Genomic DNA, 19,551 nt, shown 5'->3' with positions numbered 1-19,551 from the left:
AATCCCCGGACCGTATGCTCTTGGACATGTTTATTTGTTTGCCGAGTCCGTAGCACATGTGGAGAATTATATATCACAAAGCCGAAAGAAACGGAAACAGGAGAAAGCACTGTCAGTTACTTTACTTCTTGTGGTGGATTGGTGAACTATGAGGCTATTCTTAGAACCAAATCTAGCAAGGGCCGACATGGAAGGTGGCACACGGGTCGGGTTTTATCAGCCACAGTGGTAGCAGCAGAATCGCATTTTCGGTGGGCTGGACCGAGAAACGCGTTGATGGAAGAAGGAGAAGCAAGTGCCATTACCTACTTCTCTACTCGCATTTACGTTCACCTGATTATACTCCTCTTCATTATTTACTGTCATCACCCAAACCTAGACGTTTTGTACATTTGTAGAAATCTGAGAATAATGGTATTCTTTACGACAAGCAGCGATAACCTCATTTAAACTTTAAAGCATGATTAAGGAGTATTTCATCGGCATGTACTCTAGCTTTTGTATCACAATTGAGCACTCAAAAATATCTCACACTTAAGAAGTAGGTGCCGGATATCTATATCGCACCAGGATTTAGACTACTTGGGAGGAAGATAGCTCCCCCGATGAGTATTACGCCTTCATGTGCGTTGACTTGCGAATCTATCGTCGCAATGGATGCACTGATATAACCGTTTGGAGAAAAGTGATCAGTACAGTTCTTAATTATCTCAATGTTTTCTCGTCAGGAACTCACTCCATACTATGATGTACAGTATGACTTGTGTTATATATAGATGTCGGGTTCTATTATGAACATATGACGTACTCTCTGAGAATTATTGAGGTGCCTTTCTCAAGCCATACTTGTGTGGAATCAATGTTTCGTTCTAATAGCCATGCTATCACATATAAATGGAGAGAGTTGGACGAAAAATAGAGCTTGTATAACGTTCAAATAGATAATAAGTGAGCCTGATTGAAAAAATGAGTGTTCTCTATCTTATACGAGATTCATGCCCTATTTGTATCGAAATGCCCATCCAAAGCTATGACAATAATACAAACTACACTTATTCGCATCACTCCATCGACGTCTGTCCTATTTATGTTGATAGGCTCCCGTTGGATCAGACTTCAGTTTGCAACATGTCCTGTGCATCCTTTGTCTCAACTCATCACTAGCACTACCATGACTTGAGGTTCATATATTCTAAACAGCTTGCCCAAATCAAACCACGCTCTACACAGCGCATACAATATCATAATAAGATTATATATGGCCGATCTCGCTCGAATGCTGGCCGAACTTAATGTATTATTATAGCAGCCCACGACAATGTTCAGCCGCCTCACATCACAGGACAAGCTTTGGTTCACTCCCTCCTCCTCCTCCTATCATAGTAAAGTGTAGGTAATCATCATTATTGTTATTGTTTCACGTCCTTATCATTCTGGTAATACGTGTTTCCGCCATATAATACCTTCTTAATCAACATATGAGCAAATACTTGAATCACTCTTTTCTATGATCTCTCCTTCCCTGTTTCACACCACCAGGATTTCCAGCTCCATATAATGTATTATCAACAATTCACAGTATTCGCAAGAGACATAGAAAATGAACACACAAAGTGCTTCTAGAAGCATGCGCTTGTGCTGCGTGTTGAGTGCATGCAGCTTATTATTTACGGTATTTATAATATCCAAGCCTCATTTAGTAGGACCACCCGCGAAAATATCGTTGTTCTAATACATGCTTTGAAACTTATCAGTGCGCATACTTTCTTTCGTTCTTTTCTCTTTGCCGGGCCTACTACATATAGCCCGGAAAAGTTCAAGTTCGCATATCATATAAGAGCAGATATAGTAGCACTGGCACTTATATTCACTGAATCATGTCATGCAAATAAATCGAACGGGAAGACGTGCACACGGTAGTGAGGGAGGAGGAGGCCACACGAGCTAAAGAAGTGTAGTAGTATGTCTGTTTTGGGAACTTTTCTACTAGTAACTATAGGATTGGTTTTGGTTGTTCATCGTCGTGCGTATGCTCTGTTCAAGAAACAGCCCCACTTGATGTTATAGGAGCTCCCTCTTGGAATATAAACCCTCAAAAATAACATCGATTGTACGCCTAATAAGTCAAGCGCACTTTGTTGAATGCGTTATTATCAATTGACCATGTAAGTAATATATTAGAGGAGAGAAAGTGATATACATACGTGTCCGCAACAAGAAAAAAATTACTAGTACTATTATGGACCGACATGCTATGCTAAACTGCTAACAGATATGATCCGTATATTTTAGATCTGCAAGGAGGTAGCACAATGCAATACATACAAGGTGGGAGCTCTGATAAGCGTAGCTGCTATTATGCTACAGATCTTTCAACGATGTCGTCTCAATTGTCGTAGCAGGCATATGCACAACCTCAGCAGCAGCAGCTACTATGAGTATTTTGCTCGATTTTTTTTTGGAGATGGCTCTTCGAGCGGATTCACCGTTATAGCTTTGGCCTGGACAGTAGCAGTAGCCACACGCTTGTTTTATCGAGTCTGAGATTTGTAAATATAGCCACACCACCAAAAACAAACTGTATGATTAGCCTCGTAAAAAATACGCGCTTTATATAGTTACAGCGTCTCTGCGAATTCACAATACGATTATACACGGCAGCCACAAATACTTCTATTGACATAAGAATCCCAGAAAAATCATATCGCTTCAGCTTGAAGTACTATTGTGCACTGATACCCATGTATGTGACATGCTGTTAGACATGTTTAAGCTTCAAAATTTTAAAGTATGTGCTTATACTTGGCATTGCGAACAGCAAGCTGTGTCTAATTAGTGCGTATTGATATGCATTGCTAATCTCAATATCAGGTCACGGGACCTCGCCGTCCACTGATTAAGCCCAACCCACATTTCTATATCGTGCAGATAAAACAAACATACATCTCTCTTTTGTTTTCTTCACCTTAATGAGAAACAAAAAAAAAATAAAAAAACGGGCGGAAGTTGTCAAAGAAGAAGGGTTACACCAACAATGGGTTTAATCATGCCGGTCCAGCATTTTTGGAGTGCAAATTCCGTGGTGAAAGGGACAGGTGAACAAGAGTGGAAAGAGAGAGAGAGAGAGAGAGATCGATCTAAATGTAAGGGGGTTGTGTTGTTTGTTTCTGTTTGCTGCAATTTTTTACACCACATTTCTCTCACACACCCACACTCACGCTCTCTTTCTCTCACTTTCTCTTTCTTTCTGCCTTATTTTCCCTTTTTTGCTTCAATACCGTTCAAAGCCCTCACTCTTTTTTTGCCATTCCTCCAATAGCCCAAACTATGTTTCGAACATCGTCTGTAACTCGTCATTTGCGCGTGACACCTCGCAACTTCCAACAGCGCAAGGCTTCCACCATCGCCTTGAAAGACTTAGAGACGCGCTGGTCGACAATGTCGGCCTCTGAGCAAAACACTGTAGCCAAGCAGCTGGAAGAAGCTCAAAAGGGTGACTGGAAAGTTCTTTCCAGTGAGGATAAAAAGGCTGCCTGTACGTAAGCTTTACGTGGGCGTTATCCCAACACACTACTCCATGTACTTTTGACACGTCTTCTCTTGTACAAAAATATATAGATTATATCGCGTTTGGCCCACATGGTCCTCGTGAGCCCATTACTCATCCTGGTCATGGAGGTAAGGTGTTTGCCGGCGTAGGTGCTCTGTTGGCTACATCGGGCGTGCTCTTTTGGACGATTCGTGCGAACGGTAAGTGAATAAAGACACCGACAGAAGTTGTTTAAAAAAAAAGGTAGCAAACTTAGTGTTTTGTGTTTTCCAAACAGGCGAGGAAACGCCTCACACCCTCAGCAAGGAGTGGGAGCAGGCTACGAATGAGTACCTCAGAAGCCAGAACTCCAACCCCATCACTGGTATCTCGTCGGAAGGATACAAGGGCAAAGGCTATGTCCGTTAAAGCTTTGTTGTTGCATCTCTTTAATATTATCTTTTTTTTTTCTCGTCTTTTTGCTTTTTGATATATTTATATACTGTTTGCTGCTGGAGATGTTGTGTGTATAGTGTGGGTGGATAGGTGCCTTTTTCTCTATAGTGTGTGTGTGTGTGTATGTCTGTTTATGATGATCGCATGTAGAAAAGAATATACGCTGTCTGGTCAGCGTGGATAGTTTCAGATGTTCGGGTATTTTCCTCTGTCATCAGCACGTCCTGTTCGGAGACTGGCGTGATGTTTGTGTCGTTGACATGCAGCCACATTCCATTCTGTCTCCGAACCTCGCAGGTGTAGTGTCCGCCTCCTGCCGATGCGCCATGGTGATATACAACTAGTAGTTATAGCAACCAACATTAATTTTACTACTGCTATTACCATCGCTACAACTTCATCCTTATCAATCACTTACTGCCAAAGAGTTTATACGTCACAGGCTTGTTCGTCCGATGCACGGGCGTTAGCCATTCTTGTTTGATGGTTAGCTCAGCGCCATACTGCACTGGTTTCTGAAGCTTTTGTACACCGCCGCCCACATTATCAAACACAAACCGCTTCATGTGCAGAATTAATACGGGCGGTAATGTTTCCAGATAGACTTGCTTGGTGGCTTCGACGCGTGCACCCTTGGGAGACATGTAGTCGTGCATGATTTCGGGCACAGTCATGTTGCGAATAGCGTCCTCAACAGTGGTAACATTGTCAGGCTGGATATCCAATGGCAGGGACTGGAACGGTTCCAGGTTGGCCGAATCTTTGGCACCAGGGCATCGCAGTGTCGATCGTACCTTGCCTCCAAAAATTTTGCTAATAGGCGAATCGTCAAAACCGGTCTACTCCCCCAAACCAACAGCAAGTTCATTTTAGTATAACGGGTCAGCATCAGCATTGAAGACTAGAATAGTTTCTTTTTATACCAGTTGCAGATTGCTAGTCTTGTTGCCAGGTCCAACTTCTAACCAGCCATTGCCAGTGGACGCTGCAGCTGCAGCTGCTTCTTCTGATTTTCTCTTTTCTTTCAAAACTATTTCACTCAATTTTGTTAGTCACGATATCATCCAAACGCTAGGATCACCCGTTTTTTGTTCCAACTTACCAGAAACCATCTCCTCGTGCAAACCATCCAGCAAAAAGCACAGAAACTCTTCAGCATCCTCTTGTCGTCCCTAATGATACGTATATGTAAGTATAGTCCAATACTGAACGAATCACCAATTTCCCTTTTACCTTTAATGAATCGAACCGCTTTTGCCCACGCAGGGCATCATAGACATATTCAGGTACAAACGGTTCTCCATAGGGCTCCGCCTTGACCTCCTCATTCTTTGCCGGCTCTGATCTAAACTCGTTCATGAATTCAATCATTGAGTCTAACAAGGGCGTCTTGCTTCTAAACGAGTGCACCACATGTTGTCCAATCGTCTTTAACAAATTATAAAAGGGAGGGCAGTGCGACAAAGGCTGCAGGATCACATTCATAAAGCACGTGTTGACATTGTTGATAAGACCACGCGGCTCGAGTAAAGGTCCATCGAAACGCGCCTCATAGCGGTTAATAATATCAGCAATACCCATGAACTTTGTGGGTGCTGCTGCTGCTGCTGAAGGTGGTTGTACCAGCATGGCATTGGCACCGCCGTTGACCGAAAGTTTGGCTTGTTGTGGGGATGGCGTACCGGCAAGTGGCGACTTGCCACTACCTCCGGCTGTCTTTGCTTTGGATGCAGCATCGTTTGATTTTAATAATGCGGCCCAGCTGGTTGGTTTTGGTTTGGGCGTTTCTGCAGCAACAGAAACCGGAGACTTGCTGCTAAGTGGCGATGGTTGTTGTTGCGTTGTAGGACAAGAAGCAGTGACACTAGAAGCATCAGCAGTAGTAGTAGCAGGTTCCGCTGTAGCAGTCGTGGTCGTCGTGGTAGTAGCTGGTTTGGACGTGGTACCATTGACCAATGGTTTTTCCTTTACTGTGCCATTGCTTATTGGTGCAGGTGTCGTTGCGGTCAGGCCACTAGACGTTGTCATCGTCGGTACCACTGAAGAAGCAGACTCAGCAGTCAACTTTTGTTCGCTACGTTGTTGTTGTTGTTGTTGTTGTTGCTGCTGTTGCGGTTGAGGTCGCTTTCTTTGTATACCAGTTGCAAATGGAGTCTATTCCACTAAAAGTCAATATCCAGTCCTACTGCTACTGCTACTACTCCTACCAGCCTTTGCTAAACTCTCCAAACATTCAAAGTATACCTTCTTTGGCGGAAATAGCGAGACTCCCGCTTGACTGAGAACCGTGTTGATCTCTTCACGGCTGAGATCGCCAAACCCAAAGGTCGGCGCAAGTGCCTGTTCAGATTTCTATAATCAACAATCGCAACAAAAAAAAAATCAGTCTCTACTTCCTTTCTTCCTTGCCTCAATCAAATCAACCATCCCCAAAGATACTCGATCTTTACCTTCCCCGATGACATTACTGTTCCGGGAAATGACGTGGTAATCGAGACTGAAGGTGAAATGGTGGAACAAAAAGTTTTTGACGTTTGAAAAGCTATAAATAGTCGGTTTGTGCGTCTAAGCTTGTTGTAACTGGTTGTGGCGATTGCTGATATTTAGTAATGTGGCAGGGAGGTTGAGGTGCACAAGATAATGCTGCTTGTGTTCTTTTTTTTTAACTTTTCGTGTGGACGTGTGTTTTGCGCCGTATGAGTGAAGAGCTAGTGTTTTGCGTGTGTGTGGATTGCCGAGTGCTAAAATGCAAGGTGTGTGTGTGTATGTGCGTTTTATATGTAGTGCTGAAATAATATATAACTCGTTTTTGCCCTTTTTCTTCGAACTTGTAAGGTGTTCTCGAGTTATTGCGTGTTTGTTGTTGAGTTAAAGGGAGGAGATTAGGAATTGTTGAAAAGAGAGAGGGAAAAATATAAAGAAGGGGCGCGTGTATATACGAGTGTGCGTGTGTGTGAGTGTTGTGTGCGTGGAAGGGGAGGAGGGACGTGAATGCGACAAAGAGAAGGTTAGAGAAAAGGCGATTGCTGACAAAGAAAAATAATATAATAAATGTACAAATCACAGGAAGTTTGCTGAGGATTGCATGCAAACAGAGTGCATTATAATATGTAAAAAGAGCTTTAAGAAATACAACAGAGATCTTTTTCCCCAAAATCAAGATAAGAGGTGAAGAGGGTAATGCGCTTCAACGGGGAACAGATCGAGTGGAGAGGAAGAAAAAGAAAAGAACGAAAAAAAGGCAGGAAGAACCCCAATTTTGGTGTTCGGATTTACTCGATTGGTCATCCACACAAATTAAGCCTTAATCTTCATACTTCTCTTCTTATTATCCACCGTCCCCTTTCACTATTGGACGCTCAAATACGCTAGCAAATCTACAGCTCTTCTATGCTACGATGAATCCATCTTGTCTCTATCTTGGAAAAGCCTATTGATGAGTCTTCTGACTTCCATTGCCACTGATAGAGGAGATACTTTGATGCATAAGTTTAATTATGTGTAGTCAATAACCCTTTTGCGCATTAATAGTCATCGCGGGGGAAATCTCGTTACTCGCTTTGGAAATGTCTTATTAAGAGTAAGCCATATGATGATAAGCTAAACAAAAGCTGCAGGGTCCTTCTTAAATCGCATCGCTTCTTTATTGTGCAGGTTGTAACAGTAGTCGATAAGGTTGCTCCGCCTTCTCCTCCTCCAAGTGCGTCGTACTATACTTTTTACTAAAGTTGCTATATGGACCGGGATACTTGATGTTCTGATATACAGACTATACAGAGTATGTACTGCAGTTGGGCAAGGTAAACGATACTTGTTGCCCAGATGATAAAGAATTAAAGATGCATGGAGCAAGTAAGCATAACAGATCTAACAAAGCAGGAGGTTCTGATAATAAGTTACACGAGACAGAAGCTCCTCGGGAACAACCTGCTTGGGGCCGATACCACCTTTTGTTTTCTTCTCTTCCTTTCACTCTTTACATTTTTTTTCTCGCTTCCCTGGTACATGTAACGGCTGGTTTCCAGCATGTCCAATGTAGACGAGTAAGTTTTCTTATTTATGGAATCGACGGATCGATGTATATAGGTTTCATTATAACATTTGTCGTTAACTGTGACGCAGCAGCAACAACACGACCCCAGTTGCATCGTCAGACCACAACCATAGTAATGGCAGTAGTAGTACTAATAATAACGTCACCCATGTACCTAATCATACACTCAAGGTCTGTCCACATAACTTTATTTTCTCAATGTGCAGAGTTAGAAATGGCAAAAAAGAAAAATACTCACCTTTCAATAAAATGATTATAGAGCGCACGAAGCGCGATCCTTTTCACCAAGAATGCAGCATTCCAGTCCAAAACAACACTGACTTTATGGCTCTTGAATCGTATGTTTGAGCCTATTGATCCCAACTTCGAGCATGAGGTACATTAAAGTAAAAAAAATAACGCGTCTTGCATGGAAAAAAGAAAGAGCTAAAAGAAATTCAGGGCCTGAGTTTCCTGGAAATATCGAACAATGCGCTATCGTCGATACCAAACACTCCTACGGTCGCGCAGCAACAAGAAACTGAAAATAAAAGCAACGAAACAGCAACGACAACGACAAAACGTGATGAGAATGGAGCTACTTTATTGACGCCTCGAACGCGTATACTCTCAATTTCTAACGAATACTGTATGGTGGTCATGGTCGATCTGAGCTCGAGTCTCGCGACTACGGACGTTGGTCGAGGAAATATCATGATCGATAACATTAATGATGCGTATGTCTCATCTATCGTTTACACGAGATTACTAAACGCTCTAAAATATATGCATACACAAATTAAAATTAATTGATTTCTTACTAGGCTTCGAAACGTTATGCTCGGTCTCGCTCAACCTATCTCAATGCCCACAGCTGGAGCATCTCCACCGGTACGTTTATATATTTGAAAGAGCACAAAAGAAGGTAAAACAGACCTTTAATCGTCTCGTCTTAGTTCATACCAGTTATTCGGTTGACCGTGATTGCAGAATGCTCGCAATTTGGGTCCAATATCAACGTTATCCCGATTTTGGCAGAATTTCCAACCATGCGTGTGTTTTTACAAAACGTGCGCGTCACACCATCCAATGTATCTTCAATACTGAGAGTCCTCAATGACAATATTGCCGGATTCTTGCGCGATCTTGCGGCGTTTCGACAAAAGCTAACTAAACGTCGATCGAAACTCGGCTATGAATTGGATGTACGGAGAAATCACTCGTCTGTGATTATGGATCATGGCGTGGATGATAGTTTGGATGGAGGTGGTGGAGCTAGTCATGAAGGCGGTTTGTTTAATTCGACGTATATCAATAAAACAACGACAACAGCAACGATGACGACGAAAACCCAAGAACAGCAGCCATCACAACCAGCAACAACGCAAGCCAAGACAACAACGACGAATAGGAAAAAGGACCAAAAAACGCACAAAGATGGCAAATCAGGCGCAACTAAAAAGACCAAGAATACCAAAACGCAAGCAAACAACACACAGAAATCGACCAACACTACCGCTCGTTCTTTCAACAGCAGTAACACGCGCCATAACCGATCCAACGATAATACTACGAAAAAAGACGTTTGGGGCGTTGGGAAAACAGGCAGCAACCTTTCGTATATACTCCATGCTGGATTGCTCGCACTTGGTCTACTACCCGACAGTGGCCAACGCTCTTTGATACTTATGACAGATGGTGTCGTCAAATCCAACATTCAAGACGAATTTGTCATTCGCCAGCTGTCAAGCGACGGTATCCCGTGCAACATCGTGCAGATCAGTCCAGGACCCTTCATGGATTGCAACTTTGGCTTTATACCCGACACGGATATTCTGAAATTCGTGGCAAATGCTACAGGTGGCCAGTACATGCATATCGAGGATTTACTTGGTATGGGTAGAATGGACGCCGCTTATTATACCAATAACAACACCAGCAATAAGCCGATTGTCACGCAGGACATTCTGGATCGCATCATGGCTGACCTTAGCTTTCCACAACGCAAGTTTTTGCTACGCGAGATATTCTTGGACAAGTCTGCTCTTAGGACTGGTTCAACAGCTACAAGTAGAGCAGCAGCAGTAGCAGCAGCAGCCGAAAAAGCTCAGCAGGGGAATTATCTTGCCATGGCATCAGCAGCAGCATCACGTAACGGGTTTCCTTGGAATCCGAATGCTGAACCCGAAGTAACCGAGTCAAAGGTGCTACGGTATCAAGAGTACGCATTACCCAGCAAACTCTCACACGTCATTGCTGCACGTACACGACAAGGGTTCTCTCTCGTTTCAATTACACTCGATAAAAGACGTTCTACGACTCCGTTGAATAGCAGTTCTTCGCGAGGAGGCGGAGGAGCAGGAGGAGGCAAGAAAGTCCAAGTAGTGATTGCTCTGACGCTTCAATGGCAGCCTCAAATTACGATTGAGTATCGTATCCGCGCTGTATTATCATCCAACAACGACTTGATTCTCTCCAGCTATTTTGGCACTGGCACAATTTTCGAAGACCATGACGACGCCACAGCAGCCTATCTACCCGATGCGGATTTCAGCAGATTACTCGAATCACTAACGAATCCAAAGGCCGAGATTCTCATTCGAGCAAATAGCACGTTTTCGCATTTACTCAGAAATTGGGACGCGTTTCAACGTCGGTTTCAAGTCATGGGAATCTTTACAGGCGGAGCAGGAACAAGCGCAAATGGTGCAGGTGTTAGCAACAACCTTTCTGGGTCTGCAGGCATTCTGAAGATCAGCAAGTTAAAGCAACTCTTGACATCTATATCCGAAGCCGACAAGCACCTCAACACGATCCTATCCTTGGGAAACGATACCAATGGTCATTCCCGCAATAACAACATCATCAACAGCAACAACGGTAGCCGAAGAAATGTATCACCATCGTCTTACATTGCCCAGTTTCAAGAACTATGGCAAAAGATGGACGACAGCAGCGACACACGGCACAGCACGGCGTGCTGGTACGATACCAATCACCATTTTGATCTCATCTTGCATTTTACCCCACATTATTGCTATGCCGATCGCAACAGTACCGCAACTACAGCATTTATTGCGTCAGCTGAAGACGCCGTGATATCCACTATATTGGATCGATTGTATGATTTACTTTCCAAGATGACCGACTTCGTCAGCAGTAGAGGCACATTCGTCAAGATATTCTTCCCTTCACCTTCTTCCAATCATTCGACAAGCCAACAGCAACAAGCAAGCAATTGCAGCAATAATGGCAATTACTGTCGACTTTACGAAATACAAATCACGCACGAGAACCTTCGGACAATCCATGTTGATGCACGGTTCTTTAACACACCTCTCGAAATGCGATCGCGTATCATGGATGATTTGATGCATATGCTGAGCACGCGAATTGAGTTGGACGAAGGGCAAATTCTTGCAGATCTTGAAATCGGCCAACATCCTCTAAATAATAACGTAGGCGGTGATAGTGGTACTCGTCCGAATATGGCCAAGATTGAAGTAGCCAAACGTCCACTTTTTGGTTTGTTAATGCGCGATCCAGAGCATTATTTTGGTGTTCCCAAGGAGCGCGAAGACGGCTATGATCGAAGGAGACCTACGACAGCAACACTGCTAGCCGGAGAGTACATTGTACGCAACTATCTGCGTCGCCAACGATGGATATGGGATGCCAAGGTGACGACGACAACTGTTGATGCAAGTGATTTCTATGGCTTACACCCACTCCATGATCTTGCGTTTGAGCGATTATGTCACGTTAGACTTAAGGAGGTATGCGTGTGATAAATGATTGTTGCATTTTCATGCTTTTTTCTCTGAAAGCATTACTTAAAACGCATCGACTCTTTTTTATTTTCTAGGGTTACGTATTGATATCGTTTAGCGAGAATGCATGCCACTTTTACAAGGAGTTTCAAGATCGTGCACCTGATCGCTCAGCCCAGTATTTCATTTGGCGTAATTCATCCAAGCAAACGTTGACGACAGAGCTGTGGCTAGAGCCCGTGACTCGAGACGTGCACCGCATTGACCGGGACATTGTGCAAACAGAGCAACGACGACTGTTTCACCACGATAGAAAAATCATGTCCAAACTTGTTACGTTTGACTGGACATTTGTCGCCGGATACCAACAACAACGTGGTATTTCGCCTCCATCATCGTCGCTGAGTGCCAGTAGAGCGGATGTATTGCATCTGGATGATGACCTGCTCGGTATTCATCACATAAAAAAGAGCATGGTGATTGATATAACATCCGTCCTCCGTCTGAGTGCGTTCTCGATTGCTGTGTATCCGTGTCCACAACAGCTTGTAGGCACCAGCAATAATATCGTGAACATGCGTGGCGCGTTAATGCCACCTACCTATAACGACGAGGGTACTGCTGCGTCGGATATTATTGCCGAAGCACAAAAGAGGGACATGGCCGTCGTCTGGTTGCAGACTGAACGGTACTTGCCTTTGGTGGCACCACCGGCTAACAGCAGACCCAAGATAGAAGAGAGCCATTCGAGAAGCTGGCATGGTTCAAGCAATAATACCACCATTGCGTCACCATCTATTAGTCTTGTTCGAGGCGGTAGCTACAGCTACAGCAATCAAAGCTCAACATGTCAATGTCCACGGCCTGATCACGATTTTCTTTTATTCAGAGAAGCCCTGTCCGACTTATCTGCTCCTTATCGTGATGTAGCTTTGACCCATTATTATTTTCAGCAGTATCTGCGCGTACTGTCTGACTGCGAGATGGACACGAAATCGCCCTTGACGGCGACACATGACAGTTTTTGGTCCACGTTTTTCCGCGAAATACTTGGGTGTCAAGACACACATGCATCAGAAAGCACATTGCGTCTGTTACGACGAGTTACCGATATGCAGTGCTTTGTCAAAATCTTCAACCCTAGCACATTTATCGTCGTTCTTACACCGTCTCTTGCAACGCTCATCCATGGAACAGCTACCAAACGAGCTGACGATCCGCTTTTTACCGATCATTATCATCTTGGATTTCTTTTATTTGAATGTCATCGCCAGACGCCATCATCGACTACGACAGCTCGCGGTGGTGATCATTGTTATGACGAAGAGGACAATAGCAGTAACAACGATAGCAAGGGATACACGTTCAGAGAGATTGATTTTTCATCCATCAAAGAATCAATCTTATCACCACATCTTACGAACGGTTACTATCAATGCAACAACAACAGCATGAATGCCGGCGAGGGCGAAGATCAGCAACAAGTGGTGCTTTCGGATTTCAAGTCCCGGCTTTTGCAAGATATCACTGATATTTATTCGAGCTGCTATGCAAAATCCATCTACTCATCGCTCTTGTTCGGCAGTGTGATTGCTGACCATGACTTTGACAAGGTGTTGGATATTTGCGAGGAGACTGTGCTTGATATTGATCTTACTGGGTATCTCAATGTGCAAACATTGCTGAAACGGCATGGGAGAACAAGGTAAACAACACGCTATATATATAAGTTTAAATACCATGGAAACGATCTATGATATAAATCGATCAAGCTTCGTTTTACAGTGTAGAGGAGTGGAATTCTGCTCAGCAGCGGTTTAGCTCCGTCCTTGAGCATTACTTTGAGCCAGTCATGTACTCCAAGAAAAAGCGGCAATTCATTTATTGCTATCGCCCAGCTCATGTTAAGATCGGACATCACAAAGCAGAGACTGGAAACAAGTTGACAAGGTTAGCTGATATTGTCGTCTCTGCTCAATGTCCCCTGTTCATCCGACTCGAGTACACGTTGCAGAGCCCGAAACATGCTGCAAGCACAACGCTCCCGCTGGAATATTTGCCAACATCTTATGAAGGGCAACATAAAGGTCAACCATTCAATTACGAGCCTGTCGATATTGGCTCCATGGAGTCGCCAGTAGCGTCTGTGGATAAATCATCAGCTACTGTTCGGCTCGTTTGTATGACAATCCCACAGACCAAGTATGCACCAGCGATTCAACCTCGACACGTTCATGGCTGTCCAGCAGAAAGCCCTGTGCATCATCAATCGTAAAGTATCCATACATGTACAAGTCTCGTGCTCTCTTTATTTTCTACTCTCTCTCTCTCTCTCTGATGATCTTTTCAAATGGACTAAAAGAAAATTGGGGCAACTACCAACTCGCATAGATCATTCTTTGACAACGAAGGTGAATATCGTGAAGCACTCTCTGGCTTAAGCGAAGAAAAGCAAGGCGCCCTGATTGAAACAAAAGCACGATTGACCTGGCTTTTGACCGAGGAAGTGATGCACGGACTACTGCGAGCTGGCCCTGTCACTGACGTTGTTGTGCGATACATTCAAAGCCATCTCATGAAGAAGAACCCGTTTGTGGATTTTCCTACCACGATGGTCATTCCCTTGGTATTTGTCAAGGACCGACATATGAGTCGACGCGTCTTTCTCGAGCAACTCGAGCGGAACACGATGACGCCATACAAACTGGTTCGTGTAGGTGATTGCTTCTATGCCACCGATCACAAGGAATATGGCGACATATTTGATACCGGTGAAAGCTACTTTAATCGATCCGAAACCATGAGCAATAATCACGAGGGTGCTGACTTTTATACGGACCTTGGTATTGAGGTTGATGCTGACAAAGAACACCATCATCCGTTTATTCCTCAACAACAACCAACGCATCAGCAACAACAGCAGCAGCAGGGTGGGTCGCAGAATGATGACTTTTGCGAAGGTTTGGGCATCAGTATTATGGAGCCAGATGTGTTCTCGGACGAGGAAGATTCTATGGCAGCAAGCAATGTCGCGGATAGGCAGGCTTACCAGCAGCTTTATTGGCTTTTGATAATCCCTCGTTCGCAGACTATTCAAATATACTTTTACTCGAAGATGCCGCAATCTGTCAACCGTTCAGAGATCGTACGGATGACCAAAGTTATGATCAATGATGCTATTGAGCGGACAAACAAGCTGGTGCTCTTGCAGCATCTGAATGCTACGCGTGTGTGCAGGTTAGCAAAAATGAATAGAAAGTGACAACGTGTGTATGGAAAAATAAGAGATTGACACCAGGCGAAACACTTTTTAGCAAATATCTGCTAGCGAATGAAGGCTCGGCAGCGAATAATCCAAACGAAATATCAACAGACGAATCGTCGGACGACAGCAACGGCAACAATCGCAACAGCAACAGCGACAGATCAAAACTAAGGAATACCACAGGAGGAAACTTGGTCGAGATGCTTTCAACATCTGGTGAAGAAACCTCTTTTACACCACCCAAAAAGTTTCAACCTGGCCAGTTTGCCTGCGATATTATCTTTACTTGGCGATTCCCTCTCCATTGGAGACTGCAACCCAATATTGCTCTCAACGCGCTTTCTTCCGATGTCTTGCGACATTTTAAGGTGCGAAATAGACCAAACATTTTTGTCTGTATGCGCGATGATACTGTTATCTATTGCACATTGCGCGAAAATACGGTGATCAACCACTGTTACGCGGAAAGCAGTATTGATTATCCTTCTGCTGCTACGGATGATGGTCAGCAACAGCAGCAACAGTCGATTCGAGCCACTTCACCCCATAATTCATTACTCGCCATGGGTATAAATGATCCACCAATGATGGCGTTCTCACATCATTCCCGTACACAATCCGCACAGCCGACAACAGCAGCATACTCCCAGCCTCAGCATGATGGTTCTGCCGTAGCTGGTACAATCACAACAAACAACAGTAGTCGTCGGACAAGTCCACGGTCGAGCCCTGGTGGTAAAGTGCATAGCACGAACAGCATTCAGCTATCTCCGGAACCGCGAAAGACAGCACGCACATCTGAATCGCGTGAGCTTGTGCTTGAAGTGTACGGTGTGGATTTGCCCAACTGGATCTCCGACGAACTGGTCGATTTACTCGAGAATCGCTTAATGTCCCATGTCACACTTAAAGAAGTGCAGCAATTCTTGCTTCGAAATCCTGGTTCCAAACTATCTCGCGCAGTAAGTCTTATATGGGACATGATCTTGCCTTCTGTTGCAATTATACTTAAGGTACTGTTGTTTTAAAATGTAGGATATTGACTTTATCCTTCCAGTGGATAAAGCTCCAATGGTACATGAAAGCTTGCAAGTACCCGTGGATGTTATTGATGTTCAGCAATTTTCTCGGCTCTTGCGCGAGAGTGTCTTGACGAATTCCATTCGTGTTCTCACAGGCAACGGGCTGACTTCTGCACTCAAAAACTATCGGCTCCGTCAACACTACAGCAACTTGAGCTTTGGCAAAGGACCCTTTTTCATGCAGTAAGGATAAACAATGTTTATACGATGAAAGAATAGCGTCGTTTATACTAACACGGCCCGTGTACATCAACAGGAAGGAAAGTAATGTCGATAATCCAGTAGTGGAAGAGTTATGCTTCTACTATAGCTGTATCAATCGTACGCCTGGTGTATGCACAGATCTCGAGCTAAGCATTGGACAAGGTGTGGCTGGAGTCATTCTCTCTTTCAGCGAGTCATCATGGTCGCAGGAAGAAGATTTCCAAAATCCGTCGGATAGTACGGACGGACAGGACTCAGCAATGCCTTGGAGTTTGCTATCCAGTTTTGCATCCAAATCTGCATGCGTCGCTAGCGAACAGCAACATCAGCAACAACAACAACAGCGTGGCACTACCCTCTCAGTTGATATTTGGACAGTTGGCCAAGTTGACGCCGGAGCGCTCTACGACCATATCCATAAGAGCTTTCGACAAAGCATATGTGACTATATCATTGAACGAGCGGTGTCTAGCGCAATGCCAACGACAACTACAGCGACTACATCAGTGTCAGGTGACGGAGGATCGTCCGATCTTGCTATTAGCGACGCGGCACTAAGCGCTTTACTTTCATCATTTGTTAAGGTCTTTGATGGCGCGTATCACTGGAGTAATCCAAGTGTACACATGGCCTCTCGCTCGATCAAGTTACAGCCTTGGTGCCTGAGCCAAGTTGTCCAGCAACTGAATGCTGACTTTGTAGATCTGAATCCGAATAGCAAGTCAGTTATTGGAATACAAAGTCCAACCAGTGATGACTATCATCACCAGCTATTAGGCAACCAGACCAATATATATAGAGCTTGCTACACAGAAACAGAGCTCAACCACCAAGCGCAAGCCATGATGCAACCACAAAAGAACATCCGATACTCAATCATTAGCGGTCTTCATGAACTTTCTGGATGCAAACATTATTACAGTACATCAACCAAGCAGCCAGAATTTACCAGTATCACTGACGACCCACCAAACCGCGGTGATACTGTAGCGACGATATTAAGGGCAGATCAAAACAGTGCACACAGCCGCCATGAATCAATTGCGTCCTCGAATGTTGTCAACAATAACAACAGCAGTAACAAAAACCCGATAAGTAAGCTACTACAACAGCAACAGCAGCCAAAGTCTGGATCGCACAAAGACGCCACTCACCGTCGCGCTTTCCACTTGGTGCTCCTCGACGCTGGGAACATCACACTGTACACTTATAATTACGCAAGAACGTTTGTCGACCAGCTCACTCTAGCGATCGAGCAGACAGTCGCTCAGCAAGGCAACCGTGTCCGCATGTTACAAAACGTTGTGCACCAAAAGTTGGGCCTCTTCCAGCATTCAGAAACGCTTGGCACCATATGCAACGATGCAAGATCTTTTGTGACCTCTGTTACAGAGGACGACTCCACTTTTGGTGTAGAAATACTGAAAAACTTGGTAACGAATACACCTCATCTAAACAGTTATTCTGCTACAGAGCATCCTGGACGTCCTTCATTATCCACCACTTCCAGCGCAACGCGTCTCTCTAATCCGAAGATTTCGACGCTGATATCTGGAGCCGTAACATTCCATCCGTCATCCAACAAATTGTTAAAGGACTGTAATACTGCGTTGCGTGATGCGTATACAACACTGCCAGACCATCCCATCACAGAAGCAGCAGCAGCAGAAGAGGAACAGCAACTTGACTATTTGACGCAGCACGGCACACCTTTCCTCAGCACATTTATGAGACACTCACAGTTGCGTGCAGCACACGACAAGGCATTTAATGTATACATTAAATGGGCGAGTCGCTACTCTACAATGCAACCATCAGAAACAACAAAAGAACGCGAAAATGCTTCGGAAATGATGTCAGTAACCGAGCTCCGACTCATTCTAAAATCATCGCGGCTGTTGCATTTTTGCAGAACGCCTTTGGTTTTCTCGGACATCGACCCAAAGCGATCGAGTATCTTTAGCACCAGCATTGAGACAATTCAGCAGCATCAGCTTATGGAGGAAACAATGATGTGGTACGAAGGACTGGCACGAACATTTATGGCGGAATACGCGTCTTATTTGGAGAGCGTTGGCATGCACGTCATTGTGCATGGTGTATCTGGAAACAGTAATACGAGCAAGGAAGACCAAGGAGTGTATCTTTCTCGCTACAAAGTTGCAGATGACTTTGTTGTACACTCACCTGTCATCTATTTGCTTCAAGTTTTCCCCGGTGGAACCATAATGTGCGAAGCTCGACTCACCGACGTCTTTGTATCCGTGACTCTATACACCTTGCATCGTCGCTATGGCCGTTTAATGATGACCCAATCCCCCTATATGCATGAGAGTAGCGAGAAGCGACGAGCTGATTTCAAGGATTTTACCGAAGAATGTGACCGTTTCAAGCAAAAAATTCATGTTAACTCGTTCGTCTATGACTTTAACTTGAAGTTTATCCAGCAATCTCTGGATAATGCGTCATCGCTTCCGTCCTCGGTGGACTTACTGGGTATCATCAAAAACACATTCTCATTGTACTATAAGCCAGCCAACTACTCTCGAAATCGTATCATTCGAGGCTTCTACGAGCTTGTTTCCGATGAAGAAGAGGATAATATGAAAAACTTGCTACCGATGGTCATCCGCAACGCCTCCAAGTATGGATTCGAGTCACTCCACACGAACGGCACCCCTACGGCATGCTTTGTATCATCGGACGATCCTTCATTCGTCAAAGGAAGTGGTGATGGCAACTCAAATAGCTGTTATCGATATACTCTACTTATTACCGACAATATCTATGAGCGGGATTTCAGCAGTGGCAGTGACGGTCATCCTGGTCGGTACGATTATCCAAATTCACCGATCCACGATATTGCTACTACACCAACGTCAACCAGCGATTCCAAGGTTACAGTGCAATATTTTGTTATTGTCACGTATCACGAGCCAGAAATATACCGGACAAAAGAAAAATCGTGGCGACATTCGCCTCGTTACAAACCGAGAAACTTATCTGGATCCTTGCAAGAAGTACTAGAACCTGAGAAACATACATTAGGAGACGTTATATTGAGAGCAAGACAACGGATTGATGACTTGATGAAACAGGTAAACATCCAGAGAAGGAAGAGACACAACTGAATTAATTTTTCAACGGTTTTCTTCTTCCCACAACAATGAAAATAGGCTGTTTTCTTATACCATCAGGATGTTATGTGGAAT

At 44.2% G+C, this 19,551-nt stretch overlaps 4 protein-coding genes across 4 annotated transcripts; 3 read left to right on the top strand and 1 right to left on the bottom strand.

Annotated features, from left to right (window-relative positions):
• Positions 1-2,983: 2,983 nt before the first annotated feature.
• On the top strand, positions 2,984-3,327 carry BDB00DRAFT_849214 (uncharacterized protein). Its single transcript, XM_053125352.1, has one exon. The coding sequence runs from the start codon at positions 3,035-3,037 to the stop codon at positions 3,317-3,319; it is 285 nt and encodes a 94-aa protein (XP_052974512.1). The 5' UTR covers positions 2,984-3,034; the 3' UTR covers positions 3,320-3,327.
• Positions 2,984-3,975, top strand: BDB00DRAFT_849212 (cytochrome c oxidase subunit IV). Its single transcript, XM_053125351.1, has 3 exons — positions 2,984-3,535; positions 3,619-3,750; positions 3,828-3,975. The coding sequence occupies exons 1-3, from the start codon at positions 3,328-3,330 to the stop codon at positions 3,956-3,958; spliced, it is 471 nt and encodes a 156-aa protein (XP_052974511.1). The 5' UTR covers positions 2,984-3,327; the 3' UTR covers positions 3,959-3,975.
• A 141-nt stretch (positions 3,976-4,116) lies between these two features.
• On the bottom strand, positions 4,117-6,450 carry BDB00DRAFT_877631 (uncharacterized protein; the record flags this gene model as incomplete). Its single annotated transcript, XM_053127639.1, has 7 exons — positions 4,117-4,325; positions 4,404-4,824; positions 4,909-5,015; positions 5,088-5,157; positions 5,219-6,139; positions 6,230-6,337; positions 6,436-6,450. The coding sequence occupies 7 exons, from the start codon at positions 6,448-6,450 to the stop codon at positions 4,117-4,119; spliced, it is 1,851 nt and encodes a 616-aa protein (XP_052974510.1).
• Positions 6,451-7,741: 1,291 nt separating this feature from the next.
• BDB00DRAFT_59186 (uncharacterized protein) lies at positions 7,742-19,505 on the top strand. The gene is made up of 13 exons (XM_053117966.1): positions 7,742-7,763; positions 7,882-8,028; positions 8,111-8,210; positions 8,299-8,415; positions 8,481-8,755; positions 8,843-8,909; positions 8,975-11,794; positions 11,884-13,493; positions 13,574-14,059; positions 14,180-15,025; positions 15,103-16,015; positions 16,089-16,318; positions 16,392-19,505. The coding sequence occupies exons 2-13, from the start codon at positions 8,012-8,014 to the stop codon at positions 19,468-19,470; spliced, it is 10,560 nt and encodes a 3,519-aa protein (XP_052974509.1). The 5' UTR covers positions 7,742-7,763; positions 7,882-8,011; the 3' UTR covers positions 19,471-19,505.
• Positions 19,506-19,551: the final 46 nt, after the last annotated feature.

The sequence above is a fragment of the Zychaea mexicana genome, assembly GCF_025766255.1.
Source record: "Zychaea mexicana strain RSA 1403 chromosome Unknown BDB00scaffold_113, whole genome shotgun sequence".
Taxonomy (NCBI): domain Eukaryota; kingdom Fungi; phylum Mucoromycota; class Mucoromycetes; order Mucorales; family Lichtheimiaceae; genus Zychaea; species Zychaea mexicana.
This window is presented reverse-complemented; position numbering and strand designations above follow the sequence as displayed.